Source organism: Ceratotherium simum, chromosome 1, assembly GCF_057802395.1.
Source record: "Ceratotherium simum simum isolate JZ-2026a chromosome 1, ASM5780239v1, whole genome shotgun sequence".
In the NCBI taxonomy this organism is placed as follows: domain Eukaryota; kingdom Metazoa; phylum Chordata; class Mammalia; order Perissodactyla; family Rhinocerotidae; genus Ceratotherium; species Ceratotherium simum.
In genome coordinates, this window is record NC_141900.1 from 94,342,620 (window position 1) to 94,360,854 (window position 18,235).

At 38.1% G+C, this 18,235-nt stretch overlaps 1 protein-coding gene across 2 annotated transcripts in view; it reads left to right on the forward strand.

Moving 5' to 3' along the window:
* Positions 1 to 18,235, forward strand: part of IFT56 (intraflagellar transport 56) — a 49,360-nt gene that overhangs the window by 17,390 nt on the left and 13,735 nt on the right. For both annotated transcript variants that reach the window (XM_004430706.3, XM_087431573.1), the window contains exons 8-15: positions 142 to 216; positions 3,309 to 3,411; positions 12,189 to 12,244; positions 13,479 to 13,532; positions 14,457 to 14,520; positions 16,479 to 16,567; positions 16,779 to 16,862; positions 17,805 to 17,874. In XM_004430706.3, coding sequence (XP_004430763.1) covers positions 142 to 216; positions 3,309 to 3,411; positions 12,189 to 12,244; positions 13,479 to 13,532; positions 14,457 to 14,520; positions 16,479 to 16,567; positions 16,779 to 16,862; positions 17,805 to 17,874 — 595 coding nt within the window. The remainder of the gene's footprint in view (positions 1 to 141; positions 217 to 3,308; positions 3,412 to 12,188; positions 12,245 to 13,478; positions 13,533 to 14,456; positions 14,521 to 16,478; positions 16,568 to 16,778; positions 16,863 to 17,804; positions 17,875 to 18,235) is intronic.

The window sequence follows — 18,235 nt, forward strand, 5'->3', positions numbered from 1 at the left end:
ATGTGGTGTAAGAACTATACACTTGTTATTTTTTTTCTATTCTTTTTTTTTATTGTGAAATTTTTGTTGTACGTTATTGTTTATCAGTCACCACATATATACACTTGTTATTTTAATAAGCTTTTCCTTTATCCATTTCAGGCAGAGCTCAAAAGCTTGATGGACAATGCTTCTTCCACCTTTGAATTTGCTAAAGAACTCATCAAGCACAATCTGGTGAATAATAGTTTTCCATCTTGACTGATTTGAGTCCTACCCTACTTTGGTACATCACAGCAGTTAGAAAGATGAATGAAGGGAGATATCACAACAGATATTTCTCTACTCAAGTGAACTCCTCCTAGCCGTGGAGGAGAGAAAAGCAGCGTAGCATAATCAGATCCTTCCCTCAAGGAAATCCATATTGGGAGGGCATTTAGAAAGAAGTACAAGGTAGTGTAGATCCAAGAGTTCATTCTGTTGGCGAAGACAAAGGAACATATCCTTGTGGGTTAGAGCAAATGGGAAGGATTTTCTGGTGAGAGTAAAACCTGAGCTCATCTTTGGAGGATGGCTGAGATTTAGAGGGTGCATTCGAGGCAAGGGCATGGAGTTAGAACGAGGATGACATATATGAAAGGTTGCGAGCAGATTGAGCTTACTAGAACAGAAAGTTTGCACTGGGACATAGTGAAAAGTAAAGTTTTACTTGGTAAAAAAATAAGGGGGTGGTTAGGTTTAGGGCTGGATTGTGATAGCCATTGCTAAAAAAATCCAGATTCAGATTAAGTTTGATTCTATTGACCATGCAATACAGTGGTTGCAGGGCAGCTGTTTTCAACTCAGACACTTGGGGACATTGGGCAAATTATTCAATATTGCTGAGTTTCAGATTCTTCATCTAAAAATGGTGATATTAACTACACCTTTTCCTTCTGATTTCTCTATTTCTTCTTTGGCACCAATTCTCCTAATACACATGCTGAAAACCATAGCTGTCTTAGACTCTTTCCTCTCCTTTATCTCTGATATCTGTTGCGTCAGTTTAATCCTATTAATTCTTTCTTGGCAATGTCTTACATTTATTCCATTCCTTCTCTAATTCAGGCCTCCATCACAGGTATAGTTTTCTTTGGATAGTTTCTGTTATGAGCTTCTGCCTCTGTTTACTTCTAATCTAATTTATAAATTAAAGCCAGGTTAATTTTTGTGGGGAATGATGTGTTAGAGATAGTAGTCTGGAAATTAAACTTGGAGACAGATCAAGACTGGAGAATAGGTTTAGGAGTTTTCATAAGAGAAGTGATGGCTGAAGTCCTGACAACTAAATGTGGAAGAACAGGTTAAAAACAGAGAAAAATATGGTTCCAAGAGCGCATCTGTATTTTAGGGGCTGGAGGAAGGAGAAGAAGCAAATAAGACAGGAAAGGGAAGGCAAGAAAGAGCACCTAGATAATGGAATGTCATTTACAACTGCACATGTTAATCATCTGGGAGGTTTTTCACAATGGTGATGCATGGACTCCACCCTCCAGAGATTCTTATATAATGGTTGGGCTAGGGCTCAGCTATCAGTATTTTTCATAAAAACTTCCCAGGTGGATATAATACACAGCCAGAGTAAAGAACCACTATATGTATATGTGATTGGAAAGAGCATATCAGCTAGTAAATAGGTATTATTTGGAGAGTTGGATTAAAGAGAGAAGCAAGAATATGGAAATTTTCCTTTTCCCTTTTGTGATACTGTATGTAAGTTGTTTTTCCAATGAGCGCATGTTACTTTTATAGTTTAAAACAAAGCCTGAAAAATATTGAGCAATATAAACGGTTGTTATGAGCATTGACTTTTGCAGTCAGACTTGAGGTCAAAATCAAGCTACACTGTATACTAGCCTTGTAACTTTAGGTAAGTCACTTAACATTGCTGAGTCTCAGTGTTCTCGTATGTAGAACAGGAGAAATTACAGTCCCTACCTTATTTTCTTGTGAAGATTAAATGAGGTAACGTGTATAAGGTACATTACACAGTATCTAGCATACAGTAAGCATTTCATAAACAGTGCTGTTGTTGTCATGCTGTGGCCATCAGTGTCAAAACTACAGACACATCATGGAGCAAGAGGACAGAAAAGTACATTGAATTTGGTTAAAGGGGTTAATTTGTGACTTGTGAGAGTAAGTTTACCAGTGTGCTGAGAGCGAAAGCCAGTTTTCTGAGCGGTTAAAGAGTGAGAGGATGAGAAAAAAGTTGAAGCAGTAAGCCACATACTTTTGAAGTGTGGCTTTGAGAGAAAGAAGAAAAAGAGGGCACTATCCAGAGGGAACAATGGCACCAAGTGGAAGATTTTCAAGAGAGCGAAAACCCTTGTGTATGTTTGAAGTTGAGAAGTAGGACCAGGACTAATGAAGATAGAATGATTAATTAATGGAGAAACAAGATCCAGATGGAGTTAGAAGTCATGAGATTAAGAAGACAAGTAAAAGAATTAATCTTGGCAAAAGAAGGGAACATCTCAGACAAGGAGGAACCAAAAAAGATGACCACACGGCTATTTTGAGATAGAAAGAAGAGATTAGGTAGTGTATGCCTGATAGCCTTGATTTCTGTATATTTATCTGTGAAACAGCTTGCTGTGTGCCAGACACTGTGCTGGGCTCTGAGCACACAGCAGGGTGCAAAACTGTCCTTTCACGGATGGAGTTTTTGTTTTAGCTATTCTCTATAGCATTTATCGTCACATGACAACATACTTATATGTTCGCTGTTTGAAGGTCCCTCCCCACTTGAATACAGCCGCTATAGTGACAGGGGAGTGACTTGTTCCTGCTATAACCCTGGTGCTTATTAAATACCAGGCATATGGTAGGTGCTAGTGACTATTTACTGAATGAGTTAATAATACCATCCGCGTACCACACATTTAGCTCACTTTAACTCATTTAATCTTCATAATAATCCTGAAAGATAGACGTTACTAATGCCATTTAGATGTGAGGAAACAGGCTCAGATAGGTTATATAAATTCCTTCTTGGAGTTTTTGGTGTAGAATATCTGTCTAGAAAAAGTTTCATTAATTATTGGGTACTTGAAGAGTTTTCTGCAGTTCTTATGAAGAGAAAAGGAAATGTATGCAATAGGGTTACGCCTTTATTCTGTTTCTTATTGTTATTTAGATAGTGGCTTTCGTTCAGTAAGGTCAAGGTCATGTGTATATAGAGAGCTTAAAAATATATTCATCCTAATAAGTGGCAGCTCCTTAAAAGATTTCCAGCAGTAAATATATTCATACTTATTGCCATGATAATAGAGTTTCTCTGTCTTTAGGTTGTTTTCCGAGGAGGTGAAGGGGCTTTGCAGGTTTTGCCCCCCCTGGTTGATGTCATTCCTGAAGCTAGGCTGAACTTGGTGATTTACTACCTTCGTCAAGGTGAGAAAAATTTGTCTTGGTCTTGCTTATAACAAGATATTTTAGAACATTTACTCTCTAATTGAACTATTTTCTTAACCTTTTTTTATTGATGTCTTAATAGATTATAACATTGTGAAATTTTAGTTGTACATTACTGTTTGTCAGTCACCATATAAATGCCTCCCTTCACCCCTTGTGCCCACCCCCGACCCCCTTGCCCCTGGTAACTACCATACACTTCTCTCTGTCCGTGTATTGGTTTCTATTCCACATATGAGTGAAATCATGCAGTGTTTTTCTTTCTCTCTCTGGCTTATTTTACTTAATGTAATACTCCCCAGGTCCATTCATGTTGTTGCAAATGGGACGATTTTGTTTTTTTTTATGGCTGAGTAGTATTCCATCGTGTATATATACCACATCTTCTTTATCCAGTCATCAGTCGAGGGATACTTGGGTTGCTTCCACTTCTTGGCTGTAGTGAATAATGCTGCAATGAACGTAGGGGTGCATAAGCCTCTTTGGATTGTTGATTTCAGGTTCGTTGATAGATTCCCAATAGTGGGATAGCTGGATCATAGGGTATTTCTATTTTTAATTTTTTGAGGAATCTCCATACTGTTTTCCATAGAGGCTTCACCAGTTTGCATTCCCACTTGCAGTGAATGAGGGTTTCTGTTTCTCCACAACCTCTCCAACATTTGTTGTTTTTTGTCTTGGTGATTATAGCCATTCTAACGGGTGTAAGGTGATATCTTAGTGTTGTTTTGACTTGCATTTCCCTGATGATTACTGATGTTGAGCATCTTTTCATATGCCTATTGGCAATCTGTATATCTTCCTTGGGAAAGTATCTGTTCATATCTTCTGCCCATTTTTTGATTGGGTTGTTTAGTTTTTTTGTTGTTTAGTTGTATGAGTTCTTTATATATTATGGAGATTAACCCCTTGTTGGATATATGATTTGCAAATATCTTTTCTCTGCTGGTGGGTTGTCTGTTCATTTTGAGCCTGGTTTCATTTGCCTTGTAGAAGCTCTTTATTTTTTTTTGTTTTTATTTATTTATTTATTTATTTGTGAGGAAGATCAGCCCTGAGCTAACATCCATGCTAATCCTCCTCTTTTTGCTGAGGAAGACCGGCTCTGAGCTAACATCTATTGCCAATCCTCCTCCTTTTTTTTTTTCTTCCCCAAAGCCCCAGTAGATAGTTCTATGTTGTAGTTGCACATCCTTCTAGTTGCTGTATGTGGGACGTGGCCTCAGCATGGCAGGAGAAGCGGTGCATCGGTGCGCACCTGGGATCTGAACCCAGGCCGCCAGTAGTGGACTGTGCACACTTAACCGCTAAGCCAGGGGGCCGGCCCCTGTAGAAGCTCTTTAATCTGATGAAGTCCCACTTGTTTATTTTTTTTGTTAGTTTCCCTTGTCTGAGTAGACATGGTATCTGAAAAGACTCCTTTATGACCAATGTCAAACAATGTATTGCCTATATTTTCTTCTAGGAGTTTTGTAGTTTCAGGTCTCACCTTTAGGTCTTTGATCCATTTTGAGTTAATTTTTGTGAATGGTGAAAGCAGATGGTCTACTTTCATTCTTTTTCATGTGGCTGTCCCGTTTTCCCAGCACCGTTTATTGAAGAGACTTTCCTTTCTCCATTGTGTTCTTAGCTCCTTTGTCGAAGATTAGCTGTCCGTAGATGTGTGGTTTTATTTCTGGGCTTTCAATTCTGTTCCATTGATCTGTGTGTTTGTTTTTGTACCAGTACCATGCTGTTTTGATTACTATTGCTTTGTATTATGTTTTGAAGTCAGGGATTGTGATGCCTCCAGCTTTGTTCTTTTTTCTCAGGATTGCTTTAGCTATTAGGGGTCTTTTGTTGCCCCATATGAATTTTAGTATTCTTTGTATATTTCCGTGAAGAATGTCATTGGGATTCTGATTGGGATTGCATTGAATCTGTAGATTGCTTTAAGTAATATAGACATTTTTAGCTGTGCTTATTCTTCCAATCCATGTGCATGGGATATCTTTCCATTTCTTTCAATGATGTCTTATAGTTTTCATTGTATAGGTCTTTCATCTCCTTGGTTAGATTTATTCCTAGATATTTTATTCTTTTTGTTGCTATTGTAAATGGAATTATCTTTTTGAATTCTCTTTCTGTTAGTTCATTATTAGCATACAGAAATGCAACTGATTTTTGTAAGTTGATTTTGTATCCTGCAACTTTGATGTAATTGTTGATTATTTCTAATAGTTTTCCACTGGATTCTTTAGGGTTTGCTATATATAAAATCATGTCATCTGCAAATAGCGAGAGTTTCACTTCTTCGTTGCCTATTTGGATTCCTTTTATTCCTTTTTCTTGCCTAATTGCTCTGGCCAAAACCTCAAGTACTATGTTGAATAAGAGTGGTGAGAGTGGGCAGCCTTGTCTTGTTCCTGTTCTCAGAGGAATGGCTTTCAGACTTTCCCTGTTGAGTATGATGATGGCTGTGGGTTTGTCATATATGGCCTTTATTATGTTGAGGTACTTTCCTTCTATACCCATTTTGTTGAGAGTTTTTATCATAAACGGATGTTGGCTCTTGTCAAATGCCTTCTCTGCATCTATTGAGATGATCATGTGGTTTTTATTCATTGTTTTGGTAATGTGGTGTATCACATTGATTGATTTGTGGATGTTGAACCATCCCTGTGTCCCTGGTATAAATCCCACTTGCTCATGGTGTATGATGTTTTTAACATATTGCTGTATTTGGTTTGCCAATATTTTGTTGAGTATTTTTGCATCTATGTTCATCAGCTATATTGACCTGTAGTTTTTCTTCTTTATATTGTCCTTGTCTGGCTTTGGTATCAGGGTCATGTTGGCCTCGTAGAATATGTTAGGAAGTGTTCCATCTTCCTCTATTTTTTGGAATAGTTTGAGAAGATAGGTATTAAATCTTCTTTGAATGTTTGGTAAAATTCTCTGGAGAAGCCATCTGGTCCTGGACTTTTATTTTTGGGGAGGTTTTTGATTACTGTTTTGATCTCTTTACTTGTGATTGGTCTATTCAGAATCTCTATATCTTCTTGGTTCAGTTTTGCATGGGTCTAAGAATTTATCCATTTCTTCTAGATTGTCCACTTTGTTGGCATATAGATTTTCATAGTATTCTCTTACAATCCTTTGTATTTCTGTGGTATCTGTTGTAATTTCTCCTCTTTCATTTTTTTTTTTTTTAATTTTATTTATTTTTTTTCCCCCAAAGCCCCAGTAGATAGTTGTATGTCATAGCTGCACATCCTTCTAGTTGCTGTATGTGGGACGTGGCCTCAACGTGGCTGGAGAAGCGGTGCGTCGGTGTGCGCCTGGATCAGAACCTGGGCCGCCAGCAGTGGAGCGCCCGCACCTAACCGCCAAGCCACGGGGCCAGCCCTCCTCTTTCATTTCTAATTTTATTTATTTGAGCCTTTTCTCTTTTTTTCTTAGTAAGTCTGGCTAAGGGTTTGTCAATTTTGTTTTTCTTCTCAAAGAACCAACTTGTTGGTTCGTTGATCCTTTCTACTGTTTTTTTTTTGGTTTCAATTTCATTTATTTATGCTCTGATTTTTATTATTTCTCTCCTTCTGCTGACTTTGGGCTTTGTTTGTTCTTCTTTTTCTAGTTCTGTTAGGTGTAGTTTAAGGTTGCTTGTTTGGGATTTTTCTTGTTTGTTAAGGTGAGCCTGTATTGCTATGAGTTTCCCTCTCTGGACTGCTTTTGCTGCATCCCATATTAGTTGGTATGGCGTATTTTCATTTCCATTTGTCTCCAGATATTTTTTGATTTCTCCTTTAATTTCATCAATGATCCATTGGTTGTTCAGTAGCATGTTGTTTAATCTCCACATCTTTGTCACTTGCCCAGTTATTTTCTTGTAGTTGATTTCTAGTTTCATAGCATTATGGTCAGAAAAGATGCTTGTTATGATTTCAATCTTCTTAAATTTATGTAAGCTTGCCTTGTTTCCCAAACTTATGGTCCATCCTTGAGAATGTTCCATGCGTGCTTGAGAGGAATGTGTAGTCTGCTGTTTTTGGGTGGAGTGCTCTGTGTATGTCTGTTAAGTCCATCTCATCTAGTTTTTTGTTTAAGTCCACTATTTCCTTATTGACTTTTTGTCTGGATGATCCATCCATTGATGTAAGTGGGGTATTAAGATCCCCTACTATTATTGTGTTGTTGTTAATATCTCCTTTTAGGTTTGTTAATAGTTGCTTTATGTACTTTGGTGCTCCTATGTTGGGTGCATATATATTTATAATTGATATGTCTTCTTGGTGGAGTGTCCCTTTTATCATTATATATTGCCCCTCTTTGTTTCTCATTACCTGTTTTATCTTGAAGTCTACTTTGTCTGATAGAAGCATGGCAACACCTGCTTTCTTTTGTTTGCCATTAGCTTGGAGTATTGTCTTCCATCCTTTCACTCTGAGCCTGTGTTTGTCTTTAGAGCTGAGATGTGTTTCCTGGAGGCATCATATTGTTGGGCTTTGCTTTTTAATCCATCCCGCCACTCTGTGTCTTTTGATTGGAGAATTCAGTCCATTTACATTTACAATGATTATTGATATATGAGGGCTTGATGTTGCTATTGTATCGCTTATTTTCCAGTTCTTTTGCATTTCTTTGTTTCTCGTCCCGTGTGTTTCCGACTGCCAATTCAGTTTGATAGTTCTGTATGATGACTCTTTTAGTTTACTCTTTATTTATCATATGTGATTCTGTTCTGATTGTTTGTTTAGTGATTACCTTGAAGTTTGTGTAAAAAATCTCGTGGATGAGATAGTCCATTATCTGATGACCTCTTATTTCCTTAGACTAAGTCGATTCGATCCCTTTCCTCTTCCCCTTCTAAGTTGTTATTGTCGCAAGTTATTCCATCTGTGTTGTGAGTGTGTGTTTAAAGTGATGAGGTTATATTTATTTTTAGTGTTTTCCTTCCCCTGATCTTTGATTTTGGTATTTAAGTGTTTGCTAACCTATTCTGATAGAGAGCTACTACTTTTCTGATTTTGTCTACCTATTTTTCTCCTTGCTTGAAGCTTTGTATCCCCTCTCTCTTTTTTTTTCAGGCATGAGGGCCTTCTTGAGCATTTCTTGTAGTGCGGGGTCTCATGGCCATGAACTCCCTTAGCTTTTGTTTATCTGGGAAAGTTATTATTTCCCCATCGTATTTGAAGGATATATTTGCTGGATAGAGTATTCTTGGCTGAAAGTTGTTGTCTTTCAGAATTTTGAATATATCATTCCAGTCTCTCCTAGCCTAAAGTTTCTGTTGAGAAATCTGCTGAGAGCCTGATGGGAATTCCTTTGTACGTTATTTTTTGTTTTTGTCTGGCTGCCCTTAATATTGTTTCTTTGTCATTGACTTTTGCTAGCTTTACTAAAATATGCCTTGGAGAGGGCCCTTTCCTGTTGATATATTTAGGCAATCTGTTGGCTTCATTTACTGGCATTTCCAGCTCCTTCCCCAGATTTGGGAAGTTCTCAGCTATTATTTCCTTTAATAAGCTGTCTGTTCCTTTTTCCTTCTCTTCTCCCTCAGGATTACCTATAATCCTTATGTTACATTTCCTAATTGAGTTGGATATTTCTTGGGGAATTTCTTCATTTCTTTTTACTTTTAGTTCTCTCTCCTCCTCTATCTGGAGCATTTCTGCATTCCTATCTTCAATAATGCTAATTCTTTCCTCCATATTGTCAGCTCTGTTCTTTAAAGATTCCAGATTTTCCTTTATCTCCTCCATTGTGTTTTTTTTTTTTTTTTTTTTTTTTTTTTTTTAAAGATTTTATTTATTTTATTTTTTCCCCCCAAAGCCCCAGTGGATAGTTGTGTGTCGTAGCTGCACATCCTTCTAGTTGCTGCATGTGGGACTCGGCCTCAGGATGAACGGAGAAGTGGTGCCTCGATGCGCACCCGGGATCCGAACCCGGGCCGCCAGCATCGCAGCGCGCGCACTTAACCACCAAGCCACAGGGCCGGCCCCACCTCCATTGTGTTTTTATCTCCAACAATACTGATTGGTTTTTCTTTGTGGTTTCAGTCTCTTTTGTGAAGAAATTCCTGATATCATTGAATTATCTGTTTTCTTGTAATTTGTTGAGCTTTTTTATGATAGCTACTTTGAATTCTCTGTCATTTAGGTTATAAATTTCTGTGTCTTCAGGGTTGATTTCTGGGTGCTTGTCATTTTCCTTCTGGTCTGGAGATTTAATGTATTTTTGCATCATACCTGCTGGAGTTGACTTATTTTCCTCATCCCAACAATATCTGGTTGCAGTTTCCACCTACCACCACTGGGTGGGGTCAAGGGCTGTGTATTCTGAGCCCGCTGCACTCTGTGAGCACTCCGACCAACTGGCTGAGCTGAAGTGCTGTGCATGGGGGGCGGCGGGGGGTGGGGGCTGTCTCTTTTGCCTGCCCAATCCCTGGGGGCTTCTCGTTCTTCCCTTGCCATCTGCTCTCCTGGGGTGCTCAGATGTTGATGGCACGCCTGCAACACTTCAGACTCCTCCATGTGGGAGTTTCCCACAGGCTGTGAGAGAACTTGGAGAGCGACGGTTTTCCCACAGAGGGCTGTCCCTCCCCTCTCTCTCTGGGAGCCACATGGACCTGGAGTCACCAATCAGATGGGGAGGGAGAGGATTTCTCCTTACCTCTCCCCACTTCCTCTGGGGGCTCCAGCAGGTCCACTCTCAGATGCACGGCTGCGTGGGTCTCTCAGATGTCCTTTTGTGTTGTGTGAGTTTCCTTTGTTGGTATGTGAGTGTTGTTTTTGCTGTATCTTATCTGGGGAGAGTTTATGGGAAAGCTCACTCCGCCATGATGCTCTCTTAACTTAAAAGCCATTAATCCTTCCAAAAATATATTTGCAACAGTTTCATAGGACGGAACAAATTTATTGGTGCTTATTTCTTGTGCCTTTTCTCTTTATCCGCTCTTTCCTCTTCTGTTGCTTCCAACCTTCTCCTTCATTCTGTTTTTCTTTTTCCCTCTTGTTTTTCTGGTTTTTGTTCTGTACCCATTCTTTTTTTTTTTTGGTGAGGAAAATTAGCCCTGAGCTAACATCTGTTGCCAATCCTCCTCTTTTTTGCTGAGGAAAATTGGCCCTGGGCTAACATCCGTGCCCATCTTCCTCCACTTTTCATATGTGGGTCGCCTGCCACAGCATGGCCTGACAAGTGATGTGTAGATCTGCGCCCAGGATGCAAACCTGCCAACCCTGGGCTGCCAAAGCCGAGCACGTGAAGTTAATCACTATGCCACCGGGCCGGCCCCCCTACCCATGCTTTTTTTTTTTTTTTTTTTATAATTTTATTTATTTTTTTTTCCCCCAAAGCTCCAGTAGATAGTTGTATGTCATAGTTGCACATCCTTCTAGTTGCTGTATGTGGGACGCGGCCTCAGCATGGCCGGAGAAGCGGTGCGTCGGTGCGTACCCGGGGTCCGAACCTGAGCCGCCAGTAGCGGAGTGCGTGCACTTAACCGCTAAGCCACGGGGCTGGCCACCCCCCTACCCATTCTTATTTCAGTTTTTCCATTGTTTTGCCTTCCCCTCCCTTGTAGGTCTTTTTTTCTCAGTGTCCCCCGGTGTATAATGTACATCTACATTTTCCTGTCTTTTTTTGTTTTATCATTAACTGTTTTTTATTTGCTCTAATTGTCTGCTTTTCTGTTTCTTTGTACCTCTGGCTTCTTATGAGAAATAGTATGATTCAAAGAGAATGTGATAGGGCCGGCCCCATGGCTTAGCGGTTAAGTGCGCACGCTCCGCTGCTGGCGGCCCGGGTTCGGATCCCAGGTGAGCACCAACACACTGCTTCTCCGGCCACGCTGAGGCTGCGTCCCACATACAGCAACTAGAAGGATGTGCAACTATGACATACAACTATCTACTGGGGCTTTTGGGGGGAAAAAAATTAAAATTAAAAAAAAACAAAGAGAATGTGATATTTATTGCCACTAAGTAAGGTTAAAATTGTTAGACACACACATAAAGCAGTCTTCTATCTAAAAGTTATGAGTACAGGATAGTAGCTACCACATGTTGGTGGTGGCACTCTGTCATGGACCTTGGACTAGCAGTGTGGGCCTTTTTAGGTGTATGGTAGAAACCAGTCAGACAACATATTCCTCATCAAGGAAAATGTGTTTATTAAACTAAGAACATGAACTTGCAAACAGTTCTCTCTATTTGATATATTAGCACAAAGAAATATGGTTTTGGACAAAATTAAAGAAACGTATTTTATAAATTAATTTTTGTTATAAAAATTTTCAAACATAAACAAAAGTAAATAGTATGAACACCCAAACATTCATCCCAGGTTCAACAGTCTTCAAGATATTGCCAATCTTTTTTCATCTATCATCCCTCTCCCTTTTTTGTTGCTGAAATGTTTTAAAGCAAATTTCAGACTTCATCTTTTCACTCCTACATAATTAATGTATATCTCTTTTTAAAAAATGGTTGTTTTTCTTATATAATTACGATGCCATTAGTATATAATACCCAGTCCATATTCTTAGCTTGAACACTTTTTTAGGTGCTTCATAGCTTAAAATGGGTTTCTTAAGGATATTTAGTTATCTTTAGGATAACTACTCAACATTGAACTTGATGGAGAGTTAGAGGACAGATAAAAGAAATCATACTTCCCATGAATGTTTGAGTACTGAAGGATCTTATCTTTTGGGGGACTGTTTCAGAAGAGTTTGCTGGAATACAGACTAGTGTATCTACTTATTTCTTATATTTCAGATGATGTACAAGAAGCTTATAACTTAATTAAGGATCTGGAACCTACTACTCCTCAGGTAATTAAGAATGTGTCACATTTTTACTAGCCAAGTTCTGTTGAAAGTAGAATTTCAGAAAGGTAGCTGGAAGGCATGTTAGAGAAGATTCCTGCTTGTAGAATCTCAGGAAAGACCATATGATTGATCTAGGAACGTTATGTGAGACTTTTGATATGAAAATGAATATTCTGGGCTTTTTCCTGTTTTTAAACTCCCTTATGTGTGGTCATTTCCTCAGAATGGTTGAGGTTGGAAAATACTGACATCTAGAATTCTGATGAAACTAACAATGAAACTTATCTCACTGATATAATTGTCTGTAATTTGTCTTTCTCCCTAGCTAGATGGTTAGCTCTTTGCAGTCAGGGAATAGTCTATATTGTATCTCCGGCGCTATGTACACTAGCACGTAGTAGGCATTCCACTTATTGAATGAAAGACTGACTGAAAAATGTTTCCAGACCTCATGAAATCAAAACAAGTGTATTTCTCAAGTGTATTAAAAGCTTCAACATCTTTTCGTAGTGTTCTTTTTATGAGTCCTCTTAAATAAAAATACCACCCACATAAAAATTGATAAAGCTGCTAAGGAGGGTATCTATTAAAGAATAGAATCAAGTCTGAAAGGGACACAGGCGAGGCCCCAGGACTCCAAAAGAGAGAATACCTTTCAAATGGAAATCAGAGGATATATATATATATATTTTTTTTTTTTTTTTTTTTGAGGAGGGCCAGCCCCATGGCTTAGCGGTTAAGTGCATGCGCTCCGCTACTGGCGGCCCGGGTTCGGATCCCGGGCGCGCACCATCGCACCGCTTCTCCGGCCATGCTGAGGCCGCGTCCCACATACAGCAACTAGAAGGATGTACAACTATGATATACAACTATCTACAGGGGCTTTGGGGAAAAGAAAAAAAAAAAAGGAGGAGGATTGGCAATAGATGTTAGCTCAGAGCCGGTCTTCCTCAGCAAAAAGAGGAGGATTAGCATGGATGTTAGCTCAGGGCTGATCTTCCTCACAAAAAAAAAAAAAAAGATGTCCACCTCATTGAAAGTGCTTTTCCAAATTGGCCCAGTCCGGATATCTCTCTCAGGGTTAACTCTCAGGGTAGGGATAGAACAGAGAAAAGTGACTCTGGGTAACTTTTAATAATATATATAAAGTATTGAGTTGATGCAAATAATTAATTTGAAAGATATCTCATAGGTCCATATTCCTTTTAAATTAATTAGTGTTATTCTGTGTTTCCAGGAGTATATCCTCAAAGGAGTGGTCAATGCAGCCCTTGGCCAGGAAATGGGTTCGGTGAGTATGAAATCGCTGGTAACCTATAGTTTGCAAAGCTATAGTCTGTGGAAAAGATCAAAATAGATGTCAAGGTTCAACCGGCAGAAAGCTTACAAATGAGCTCTTCTGCAGTTCCTTTCTGCACATCCCCAATTCAGGTTCCATTGTAAAAAGAATTCTGTGTTAGTTAAAGCCAAAAAAAGACAGCTTTAGCCCTAATAATTGCTGCTTTGTTTGAAAAAAGCCTAATTTTTAAAGTGTTTCTATCTAATAACAGCAACAACAAATCATTGCACAGCTTCATTCTTACTTTCAGTGACTTTTTTTTAACCTTATATACCTCCAAGCTGTAATTTTGGCATATGTAAAATGGGGATAATTGTTTCTCTGGGAAAGCTTTTCATGAACACAAAAACACTGTCTAAAATTAAGTGCTTATTCATCTTAATATGGCATACTAAGTTCTTTTTGAAACAAAGTGGGATATAATTAAATCCTTTTATCTCTAGCTCACTCCACAGTGCCTCATATAGTAGATAGGTAGTAGATAGTTATTGAATAAATGAATGAGTTTATTTAATAAATACTCTTTGTTATAACCATAGCTCCTACCACAAGGTCTGATATATGATAAAAGAGCAATAAATATTTGTTTTACAAATGAGTCAGTGAATGAGTTCATTTAATGAAGGTACTTTTAGGATAGAATTTGGGGGTTGGATTTTCTTTTCTTCTTTTCTATCTAACCCTGAATAGGTTTTAATTCATATTCAAGTTATCATTATCTAGTTGGTTATGCTAATAAGAACTAGTATTGTTTGGGGAGGGATTTAGAATATGAGTATATGTGAAATCCTGACAAATATGTTAAAACCATAAAGTATAATACAAATAAAATATTTGCAGCTTATTCCTCTGTATCAACTCTGCTTTGTTTCTCAGCGGGATCATATGAAAATTGCCCAGCAGTTCTTCCAGTTGGTGGGAGGATCAGCTAGTGAATGTGGTATGTCTGAAATCTGCTTAGGAGCATGATTCCTAATTGGAGCTGGTCATATATTGATTGGGGAAGTTTGAGTCTCTGTCTAGGGATACATCTGCTTGGCTTCCCATTATGAAGTAGGAAGTCAGATACAGGAGAGAATATTGGATTAGCTCTTCTCAACATCTCAGCTAAAGTGGGATGAGAGAGTACATATAAATAGAGGAGAATAAATGTATTCTTTAGTTCATGAGAGTTTTAAAAATTGGATTCTGTTTTTTATTTGAAATGTTAACTTTTATTGATTTTTCAAGAGCTCTTTAAGTATTAAACTTTTTTCATGTTGTAGATATTTTTTTTCAGTGGGTCATTTGCCTTTTAACTCTGCCTATGGTATTTTTTCCCATATAAAAGTATTTAAATCTTATTTAATTATGTTTATCTTTTCTATAATGATTTCTTACATGGGTATCAAGTTTAGAAAGTGCTTTCTTACTCCCACAGTTATATAATATTCACCTATCCCGCCAGTAGTTTTGTGGCTTCATTTTTATTATTAAAATATCGATTTCATCAGTCAAGATTCCATGTAAGATTTGAGAAAGGGCTGCTGGTTAGCGAGTATGAACCGATATGGCTGTCTGTACCAGTTGTCTACGGTCAGCCATCTGTTCTGATGAACGATATTCATGCTGAACTGGTTGTTAAATATTTTATCACCCCTGGATTTTCATTTTCTTTCAAATGTTTCACCAAAACCATTTATTTTTTTTAAATTTTATTTATTTATTTATTTTTTCCCCCAAAGCCCCAGTAGATAGTTGTATGTCATAGCTGCACATCCTTCCAGTTGCTGTATGTGGGACATGGCCCCAGCATGGCTGGAGAAGCGGTGCGTCGGTGTGTGCCCGGGATCCAAACCCCGGGCCGCCAGCAGCGGAGCGTGCGCGCCCAACCGCTAAGCCACGGGGCCGGCCCCAAAACCATTTATTGAATAGTAGTTCCTTTCCCCATTTCATTCATTCATGCAACAAAAATTTGTTGAGGTGTTGGGGATACGGCAGTAAACAAAACGAACAAAACCCCTTACCCTTGTGCAGCATAGAGTCTATTGGGACAGGCTATAAACATAATTAATAAATAGATTATATAGTATATCCGATTGTGAAAAAAAATTGAACAGAGTGAGGAGGATGGGGAGTGCCAGTGGCAAGGGTGAGGAGTTATACTAATCCTCTGCTACCTCAAAGAGGACTTTGATATCAGACAAAAAGTTCCTCAGGATCAGATGGTTCCATGACAAATTATATCTCCATTTGAGATTGGAAGTGCTAGATTGTCTTAGACAAATGATGATGGAAATTAAGTTGTGTTTGGGCCGGCCCCGTGGGTTAGCGGTTAAGTGCACGTGCTCCGATGCTGGCGGCCCGGGTTCGGATCCCGGGCGCGCACTGACGTACCGCTTCTCCAGCCATGCTGAGGCCGTGTCCCACATACAGCAACTAGAAGGATGTGCAACTATGACATACAACTATCTACTGGGGCTTTGGGGGGAAAATAAATAAATAAAATTATTAAAAAAAAAATGCAATGTGTGGCAGGCAGCCCATCAATGGGCAGGGCACTCGGGACCTGCACACCTCTTAAAAAAAAAAAAAAAAAAGTTGTGTTAGTTGAGTGTGCAAGTGTTGGAGTTGGGTGAGAGAATCAAAGCCCTGGAAAAAGATCTGGGGAATACTGTAGCCTGCGGTGCACGTGTTCATTTCGGACTCTGAGAGTTAACCCCGAGAGAGATTATTGGACACCCTCAAGTACTGTGACCTCTATTATCCTAAGGTTTTGTCCACTGAACAAAATCTATAATCTAAGAAATATGCCTTGGAATACATTCCTCTCTCTAAGTTATAAAGTAACTCAAATTTCAGCAAAAGAGAACTTTAGTTTCATGAATACACTAGGTTTCTTTTCCCGTTCCATTTCAGATACAATACCAGGGAGGCAGTGTATGGCTTCCTGTTTCTTCCTGCTTAAGCAATTTGATGATGTCTTGATTTACCTCAACTCGTTTAAGGTCAGTATAGAATTTTCTAGGTGACTTTGTATACAAAATACTGTATATAATGTGTTAGAGATAAGATACTCTTAGAGATGGCCCTTTTATGGTGGCATTAGTGGCATCAGTTAATTCCTTAAAATTGGTTTTGTGTTTATCTGATATAACTGATGTTTTTATATTTTATATGTTAATTCTCAATGAGACCTGTTCTTGGGATGTTTTTCAGAGTTACTTCTATAATGATGACATCTTTAACTTTAATTATGCCCAAGCCAAAGCTGCAACAGGCAATACTAGTGAGGGTGAAGAGGTGGGTACCTGCTTTTGAAGGCATTTGAATGATTCTATCTAAAAACATCTTTTTCTCACTGAAATAAAATGTTCAAGGGTAAAGGCTTATTAAAAGTTCCTTTGATCTTAGGTTACATTAAAAAGTACAATGTGAATAGACATATGTATTTTATAACCACATTAATGTTTTCCTTTTTTTGATAAATTTTATAAAAGCATGACATACATAGAGAAAAGTATACAAATCTAAGGATATAGCTTATGAGTTTTTAAAGTGTACATACCCAAATAATCAGTACCCAGATCATGAAACAGAATATTATTAGAACCCTAGAAACCCCCCTTGTCTCCTTTTTGAGTCAGTCCCTTTCCCCCAAGACTAACCACTGTCTTGACTTCTAACTCTGTAGATTGATTTATCTGAATTATTCAATTCAATTTTATTATTCAACAAATTATTCAACTTATTATTATTAAAATTCTAATTATTTTCTAATTTCTATTATGATTTATTCTTTGACTGTGGGTTATTTTAAAATGTGTTTCATGATTTTCAAATATGTTTGTTATTCTTTCAAGGTTATTTTATTTTGATTTCTAATTTAATTATATTGTGGTCATAGAATGCGGTCAGTATAATACCAGTACTTTAAAATTTTTTGAGACTTGCTTTATTGCCCAGTGGCATGGTCATAAGTTCTTGAAAAGAATATGTATTGTGCAGTTATTGATTATTCTGTTACAATCTTCTATATCCTTACCACCTTTTTGCCAGCTTGTGATATCAATAACTGAGAGAAGCATGTTAAAATCAAATTTTGTCCTTTACTTTTCTTAGCAGCCTATATAGAATTTGGTCATCTATGAGGCTACGTTAATCATTAATCTAAGGCAAGCTGATATGGATATTTTTATTGGAAAAGCATCTGCATGTTTATTCCCTTTCTTTCTCTTCCTGCAGGTTTTCCTTTTAATCCAAAGTGAGAAGATGAAAAATGATTACATTTACCTCAGTTGGTTAGCTCGGTGCTGTGAGTCTCCTTTTAAATGTCACAAAGGAATCCTCTTTTTCTTCTCTGTTGCATAATCTTCTGGATAGAAATTACACTGAGCGTTTTCTAATTTTGTTTTGCAGAATGAGTAAACACTGAAATTAAGAGTCAGTAAGGGCGGCCATATGCGTGTGTTGTAAACGTTTACCCTGTAATTAATTCTACCATGCAACATGGACCTAACATGAACAGTTTTGAAAGATGCCAGGTTCTTCCTTTAGCTCTGTTAAAATTTCCACAGTCTCAGTTTATAGCATTTTTTGTTAAATGATATTGTTATGCTAATTTTACCTTTTCACTATGGTGCAGGCCTGAAAAGTGGTAAAATGTCAAAAACATA